Source organism: Aethalodelphis obliquidens, unplaced genomic scaffold, assembly GCF_003676395.1.
Source record: "Aethalodelphis obliquidens isolate GAN/ISIS:26980383/991018 unplaced genomic scaffold, ASM367639v1 scaffold30, whole genome shotgun sequence".
NCBI lineage: Eukaryota > Metazoa > Chordata > Mammalia > Artiodactyla > Delphinidae > Aethalodelphis > Aethalodelphis obliquidens.
The window spans coordinates 4,509,575-4,517,854 of NW_020837974.1; the positions used below are offsets into that span (position 1 = coordinate 4,509,575).

Below are 8,280 nucleotides of genomic sequence, written 5' to 3' on the forward strand. Positions count from 1 at the left end.
AAAAGCTTTTTAGTTGGATGTAGTCCCATTTGATTAGGCTTTTGTTGCCTTTGTTTTTGGTGTCAAATCCAAAAAATCATCACCAAGACCAATGTCAAGGAGCTGACTGCCTATGTCTTCTTCTAGGTGTATTCTGATTTCAGGTCTTACATTTAAATGTCTTTAACCCATTTTGAATTAACTTTTGTGTATGGTGAGATAGTGGTCCAGTTTTCCCAACATCATTTATCGAAGAGACTGTCTTCTCCCCACTGTGTATTCTCAGCTCCCTTCTTAATTAATTCACCGTAAGTGCATGGGCTTATTTCTGGGCTCCCTGTTCTGTTCCATTGATCTGTGTGTCTGTATTTATACTAATCATCATACTGTTCTGATTACTTTAGCTTTGTATTATATTATGAAATCAAGGATCACGATATCTCCAGCTTTGTTTTTCTTTCTCAAGATTGCTTAGGGCTGTTTGGGGTCTCTTGTGCTTCCAAATGAATTTTAGTGTTGTTTGTTCTATTTCTTGAGAAATGCCATTGGAATTTTGATTAGGATTACATTGAATCTGTAGATTTCTTTGGGTAATATGGACATTTTAGTAATAATTCTTTTAATTCATAAGCACAGAATACCTTTTCATTTATTTGTGTCTTCTTCAGTTTCTTTCATCAGTGGCTTCTAGTTTTCACTGTGCAGGTCTTTCACCTCCTTGGTTAAATTTATTCCTAGGTACTTTATTCTTTTTTTTTTTCAATATTTATTTGTTTGCATTGGGTCTGAGTTGTGGCACACTGCATCTTCGTTGTGGTGCTTGGGCTTGTCTCTAGTTGTGGTGCATGGGCTCTAGAGCACACGGGCTCAGTAGTTGCGGTGCGGGCTTAGTTGCCCTGCGGCATGTGGGATCTTAGTTCCCTGACCAGGGATCAACTCGCGTCCCCTGCACTGGAAAGCAGATTCTTAACCACAGGACCACCAGCGAAGTCCTATTCTTTTTGATGTAATTATAAATGGGATTGTTTTCTTAACTTCTCTTTCTGATAGTTTATTATTAGTATATAGAAACGCAACAGTTTCTGTATATTAATTTTGTATCCTGCAACTTCACTGAATTTGGTTACTAATTCATTTTTTGAGTTTGAAAATTATTTTTCTTTTCTGATTCAACATACTTAATCCTGTATAATCTTTGGCCTGATGATAGAAGAAATCTGTATGACCATTAAAAAAAATAAAAAATGAAAGGGGTAAAAATTAAATTTGTATCCATCGTAGAATTTTTGAAAAATATAAATAAGTGGAGAGATCAGGATCTACCCAGAAGTCATCACTGTAACTATTCATGTTTGCTTTCTTCCAGCTCTTTGTGTGTGGATATGTGTTTTTCTAATACTCTGTATACATTATATCCTTAACTATTCTTTGAGAACATGTTTTTAAATTAACTTAGTTTTCTATCATCTGGTTACACCACTTTTATTTATTCCCATACTGATATTTACATTCTTTTCATTTTTTCATTATTATAAATCTATCAATATCTTTATACATAAATGTGTACCTTTAAAATTTTTAAAAGCTCTTTTAATATTAAAACACACATTTATACATATAAGACACGAAAGTGACTTTTTAAAATAACTTTTTATTCAGTGAAACAAAGATAAAACATGTTTTTTAGAGTGATAAGCAAAAATCCATACAACTTGGATGCATTTTGCTGTGTGAAAGAAACGTGACACAAGAGACCTTACTGTGTGATTTCACTTACGACATTTAAAAAAAAATTTTTTTTAATGAGTTTATTTTATTTATTTATTTTTGGCTGTGTTGGGTCTTCGTTGCTGTGTGCGGGCTTTCTCTAGTTGTGGTGGCTTCTCTTGTTGCAGAGTGTGGCCTCTAGGTGCACGGGCTTCAGTTGTTGTGGCACGCGGGCTCAGTAGTTGTGGCTCATGGGCTTAGTTGCTCTGTGGCATGTGGGATCTTCCCGGAGCAGGGCTTGAACCTGTGTCCTCTGCACTGGCAGGTGGATTCTTAACCACTGCGCCACCAGGGAAGTCCCTATATGACATTTTGGAAAAGACAAAACTATAACAACAAAAAGCAGATAGTGGTTGCCTGGGGTTGGGGATGGGGTATTGCAGAAGGACACAGGGAGGCGGGGGGGGGGGGGGGGGAGTGGGGGGGGGGGGAGGGGGGGGGGGGCGGGGGGGGGGGGGGGGGGGGGGGGGGGGTGATGGAAATGCTCCATGTCTTGATTGAGGTGGTTGCTAAACAATTATAGACATTTGTCAAGAGTCATCAAATTGTACACTTACAATGGGTGTGATTTTACTGTTGTAAATTACACCTCAATAAAGCTGATTTAAAAATAGTCACATACCTCTGCACCCACCCAAGTGGAGAAATAAACGTTGCCAGTGCCTTAGAAGAGTCCCTGTGTGTCCTCTCCTTTCCTGTTCACAGGGAATCACTGTCCTGATCTTTGTGAAAATTCTTCCCTTGCTTTTTTTTTTAATTAAAAAAAATTGTTTTTTAATTTTTGGCTGCACCATGTGGCCTTGCAGGATCTTAGCTCCCCAGCCAGGGGTTGAGCCCATGCCCCCTGCAGTGAAGCGCAGAGTCCTAACCACTGGACCGCCAGGAGGTCCCTTCCCTTGCTTTAAAAACCAGTTTTACCACCTGTAGACATGTCTCTACATGGTCTGGATTTGCATGATTTTGAAATTCAGAGAAAGGGAATTATACTTTTTTTGTTATTTTTTTCCCGCACATTGTTTGATGTCTGAAATGTTATTGTGTAAATTCTCGTTGTTTCATCACATATCACAAATTACCCGTTCTGCTGGTGACGGACATCGGGCCGTCACAGACGTGCTGGGTCATGGAGTGTGCACATGCTCGCGCTTTGCGTGTTGTGGCTGCACCCATTCACACCTTACCGGCAGCGTGCATACCCCTCCACATTCTAACACTTAATAGAGTCCAATTTGAACATTTTTGTCAATCTGATGGGCACGCAGTGATGTTTCACTGTTTAATTTGCATTTCCATGATGAAGTTGAGTCTCTTCATATTTTTATTGAATTTCCACTCTCATGAAGTTCCTTTTGCCCACGTTTCTATTGTATTGTCTTTTTTTTCTCACTGGTTTGTATATATATTCAGTATATCACTTCTTTGTTGGTTCTAAGTATGTGTTGTAAATACACTCACTCCTTGATGTGTCTGGGTCAAGTCTTTATCAGTTCTTAATTTTAACACTGACTAATTTGTCATTATTTTTGGCTGTGTTGGGTCTTCGTTGCTGCGTGCAGGCTATCTCTAGTTGCAGCGAGCGGGGGCTACTCTTCATTGCGGTGCGTGGGCTTCTCACTGCAGTGGCTTCTTGTTGTGGAGCACAGGCTTCAGTAGTTGTGGCACATGGGCTCAGTAGTTGTGGCTCACGGGCTCTAGAGCGCAGGCTCAGTAGTTGTGGCACACAGGCTTAGTTGTTCTGCGGCACGTGGGATCTTCCCAGACCAGGATCGAACCTGTGTCCCCTGCATTGGCAGGTGGATTCTTAACCACTGTACTACCAGGGAAGTCCCAGGTTTTCGTTTTAAGAAATCTTTCTGTCCCAAGGACATGGAGCTAGTCTCCTATCGTATCTTTTAAAAGCCTTTTAGTCTGACCTTTCACCTTTACCTAGGTCTTTAATCTATGTTTAATTCGGGGTTTTTTTTGTGTACAGCATGAGGTAGAGATTCCGTTTCATCTTCCCGCTCACACCTTGAGTGCTTTATCTCAGCACTGTTTACTAAAAGCCCATCCTTCCCCTACTGTGGGAGGCGTCTATGCTCACTTTTCCCCTGGCTTCGTCTGACTCTGCTGACGCCACACTGGGTTAAGTACCTTAGTTGCCTACCCAGTGCTGACATCTAGTAACGCAAACCCCCATGCCTTTTACTTTTTCAAGAGAATCTGGCCAGTGAGTTGCTCCACCTGGAATCTCTTATTTCTCTTCCCCTTTAGAGGGTGGAGAATAGAGTGGAGTTCTGTGAACAGTGACCTCTTCCTAACTTGGTACAGTTACTTGCTTTCTCTTGGAAGCCTTCTGTGGGCAATATAATCACTTTATTTTTTTATTTCAGCAAATCCCTTTATGAATACTCTAAGACCTTCATCGTGTCACTTGTTCTGGGCAAGGACGTGATTCCCAGGTGAGTCTGCTGGCTGTCCTGTCTGGGCTTGGGCTGGCGGGAAAGGCAGTTCTAAGCCTTAGTCTGGTCTTTTGCTCAACAGGTTAAGTGTGACCAACTTGGAAGATCTGAAGAGGAGAATCTTGCGAGTGATTGCTCACTGCAACAAGCCCAAGGTAACGCGGGGGTGGGGGGTGCGGAAGAGGACCTGCAGGGGTTAGGGCCTCCCCACCAGGCTGTTTGTGGCCTCATAGCGCAGGGCACTGATGCTGCTAGAAGCTCTTCTACCCTCGGCACAGACTGTTGGCTGCTGTTCTGCAGAGGCCGCCTGAGAAGCAAATGGCTAAACCATGCGCAGGGAAGCTGCAACTAGAACATACTATACTAGAACCATCCCTGTTTGGTTAAGTGATTTGTTTTTTTGGTCATACTTAGTCCTGTCATGACTAACAGCGTTCTGATGGTTTTGGTCCCAAAGCTTAGAAAACAAGGCTGCCAGATACAGAGTTTAGAAGGCGCTGGTATTGCTGGGCTGTGGGATATTATAGTTGTTACAAATATAAATGCATTTTTATTTACCAGTAGAGAAAAATATCCATGATGTTTTGAAGAGTTTTTTTAAAAACGGAAGGATTAAAAATGCTTCTTAGAATGTAATCCAAGGCAGGGGTAGGTGACGAGGTATATATAGCTTTCACCAAAAAAATACACCAAAATGTGGTTTTTATTTAGATAACGGGACTAGAGATGATTTTTCACTTAACATCTTTGTTTTGTGACGTTTTTTGTTGCTAATTAGAAAAAATTTTTTAATTTAAAGATAAACTTCCTCCTTATCAGCTACACTCCCCCAAATTAAAAAAAAAAAAATTTGTATCTAATGTCTTTAAGGGTAAAGGGTAAAACTGGTTTACAGAATTGCCTAAAAAGAATTAAGGGTAATTTTTCCTCAAAATCTGCCTGAATTTGGTTTTTAAATATTGCTTCAAGTGTGATGGCGTCACTGCCCCAGAGAAACCTGAGTTTGGGCCCCTGACCTCCACACTCCTAAGGTCCATGTTGAGAAACAAAGCAGCCAGGCTTCTAAGTGCTGTGGGGTTGCCGCCACCAGCTCACGGGTCGCAGGAGGTCTCCGGGGACCGTGAAAGCCTCACGGAGTCACACGCATGCCGTCTTCTCGGTCTCGCCCTCAGTACAAGATCCTGCTGCGCGCGTGCTGGTACGAGCTGTTTGGAGGGCACCCCGAGGACCTGCCGACGGAGCTGGATGGGGGCGACCTGACGCAGCCTCTCCTCGGGGAGCGGAGCCTGCTGGCGCACGGGTCCCCGGCCTACAGCTTCTCCAGCGACTCCCCGCTCGAGTCCCCCACCAAGTACCCCCCTCTCTACCCTCCCGGCAGGATCATCCACCTGGAGGAAGTGGGCACTTCAGGGAGGTGAGTGCGGCGGGCCTGACGCGGTCAGTCACCCACCAGCGGTGAAGGGAGACTCACGGGGGTGAGACTTGAAGAGATGCTCGGCTTTTCCTCTTTCAGGTTTTCCTGCTATCCTGCTGCTCGGTATAGTGTGAAATGGTCACACGAATCGGAATTCAGCAAAATACTCATCGGCCCAAAGATGCTAACAGACCACATGCCCGACATCCTGATGAGAGCCCTGGACAGCGTGGTGTCCGACAGGGCTGCTTGTGTTTCCTGTCCGACCCAGGGAGGCTCCAGTGTGGAGGTCGCGTAACCAGGGCAACTGGGAGCTGCTCGGGCCGTGGACATCTGAGTGATTCCCACGATGCCAATGATCGGATTTCAGTGGTCTCCTAAATGACTGAGTAATTTGAGAAATACTTCTGACTACAATATTCACACTATCAGGAGCCAGGAGAGCACTGAGGTGACGGCCCCCCCGAGACTGAGTGGGTGTCACGCCCTTTTCTGTAGGCCTGCCGATTCCCGGGAGTCCCACAGCCAGGTTTAAGGCCCTAACGATCTGTAGGCGCCCGCCCCTCAGGCCACCTTTTCAGTGACAGGGTCCTGCCTTACGAGTTGGCACACAGGTGTGCAGTGTATTCTGCAAACTGGACTTTCCCGCCTGCACAAACTCAGTATCAGTTGCGAGGGTGCAGACTGGGGTCTGTCATGGGTGGCACTAAGCGAGGGTCAGCCCTGAGCTCCGACTGGGAATCGGACGAAAGCAGGTCGGGGAGGCGAGCAGAGACTGCAGCTCCTGGCCTCCGGGTGCCCTGTGCCCTGCTCACGCTGCTTGCTTCACCAGCCTCAGGGTGATGGCCCAGTTCTCGTGGGGTATTCGCAGAGGTCGGCCAGTGGATTCAGAGTGAGTTAAAAAAAAAAAGCACTTACGTATCATGAGTGCCTGCACAGCCATGAACTCTTCCAGTGGGTGTTTCTGGGAAGGTCTATTTTACTGGGTAGTTTTACAACAGTCCTGTTTTAAACATCTTTTTTCTGTCCACTGTAAACAACAAAATGGAGTCTTAGGTTTTCCTGGAGCTCTGGCTAAAGACTGAAGGTTGCCCAGGCGTCTGACTGCACTCCACCCCCGATCCAAACCCTGTTAAGATGAGAGTAATGGGATTCCTTTAGAAAGCACAGACCCACAAGGACCGGGGGAAGAAGAGACAGGAACAATAAGATGGCCAGAGGTAAGCGGACTCCTGGGTGAAGTGGGGAAGGAAAGACAAGAATAAATCCAGCCTACAAACCAGATGCCCCAGGTACCTCGGACCCGGGCATGAAGCAGACAGCGGGGGACCAGCCGGAGTGACGGCTGGAAGAAATCTGGCTCCTCGCTTGCTTCAGGGTAGAGGGGGCGCTGGACACCAGCGCAGTAGAACAACTCCTCCCACTTGGCCCCCATAACCTTTAAGAAGGTGCTCCAAGGAAATCAGACCTCTAGGGATACCCGCCCCCTCAGGGCCTAGTAGCTGTCACAGCCATACCACCTTAGTTTTTGAAAACCCACAAAGGTCTCTGACTGAAATGCTGCGGTAACATCCAACTGCTACAAGTTTCGTTTCTAAACATAATTCCTGTACGTTCCTAGCGGCAGGAAGCAAAGCGATCCCAGCACCTTGAACCACACCGCCCTGGCGTGACCCACCTACGTGCTCAGTGTCCGGTCTGCTTTTTAGTTTTCAGTGTTCAAGCAGGAGCCAGGGATTGCCAGACACTTGGGGAACAAAGGACCAAAAGAAACAGACACGGGAGAAGCTACATACAGCTTAGGAACAGAAAGAGTGCTGCAACCACAAAACTGATCCACAAGGCTGAAAAATAGTATTTAGGGAAAAAAGAACTCCTGGACATGAAAAGTATAAAAAATGAAATCAAAAGCAGCTGGGAAAGGGATACCTGAATAATGGGAGACAAGCTTCCAGACGAACAAGCCCACCAAGCACAGGGTACGGGAGACAAAGATCCACCCAGGACACGAAGACGCAGGGCAGACCCCGTGAGACGTGCAGATAAACGTACCGCCCCCTGCAGTGCAAACAGCCAAGACGACGGGGAGATCTGCCTTCAAGAAGCCGAAGAGAAGTTATTTCCAGCCTGGAATTTCAGACCCAGCCAAAAAGTATCAGGTTCGAATGAAGTTATTTTCAAAGATACAAGTGCTCAAAAACATAGGTGACCCACATACTTCTCAGGAAACTCTTGGAGAATCTGTCCATCAAGGTGAGAAAGTAAATTGGAAAACAAGGAGTTAAGATGTAGAAAACAAAAGATCAACACGTAAGAGAAGTGGTGGTCAGAGGGCTCTGTGCCTTTAGGGAAATGAAAACTGGTGAAACACATGCTACATCCGAATGTCCTGAGAGATTCAGACAACAGATGGAAAAGTCAGTTAAGTTAATCAAATACACAGAAAACAAAGCAAATAAACTAGTACTCCAGAAGAAACCAAAGTTGTGCAGGAAAGGCAGATTCTGTTACTACATGGCTCAGCCCTGAGCGTTTACGTGGCAGTGGTAATGCAGACACTGAATATCAGCGCCAACCCCAACGACTGTACTGAAGGGGTGGGAAAGGTGTGTTGAGGCTGGGGTCACGGCTGGTTAAGAGCTACTGCATCCCCACCGGGGAGGGGACGTCGTCAGTGGT

At 45.5% G+C, this 8,280-nt stretch overlaps 1 protein-coding gene across 3 annotated transcripts in view; it reads left to right on the forward strand.

The window, feature by feature from the left end:
* Positions 1-7,960, forward strand: part of DAGLB (diacylglycerol lipase beta) — a 29,757-nt gene extending 21,797 nt beyond the window's left edge. For all 3 annotated transcript variants that reach the window (XM_027125726.1, XM_027125728.1, XM_027125727.1), the window contains 4 exons: positions 4,119-4,187; positions 4,270-4,342; positions 5,360-5,601; positions 5,701-7,960. In XM_027125726.1, coding sequence (XP_026981527.1) covers positions 4,119-4,187; positions 4,270-4,342; positions 5,360-5,601; positions 5,701-5,899 — 583 coding nt within the window. In that variant the 3' untranslated portion in view covers positions 5,900-7,960. The remainder of the gene's footprint in view (positions 1-4,118; positions 4,188-4,269; positions 4,343-5,359; positions 5,602-5,700) is intronic.
* Positions 7,961-8,280: the final 320 nt, after the last annotated feature.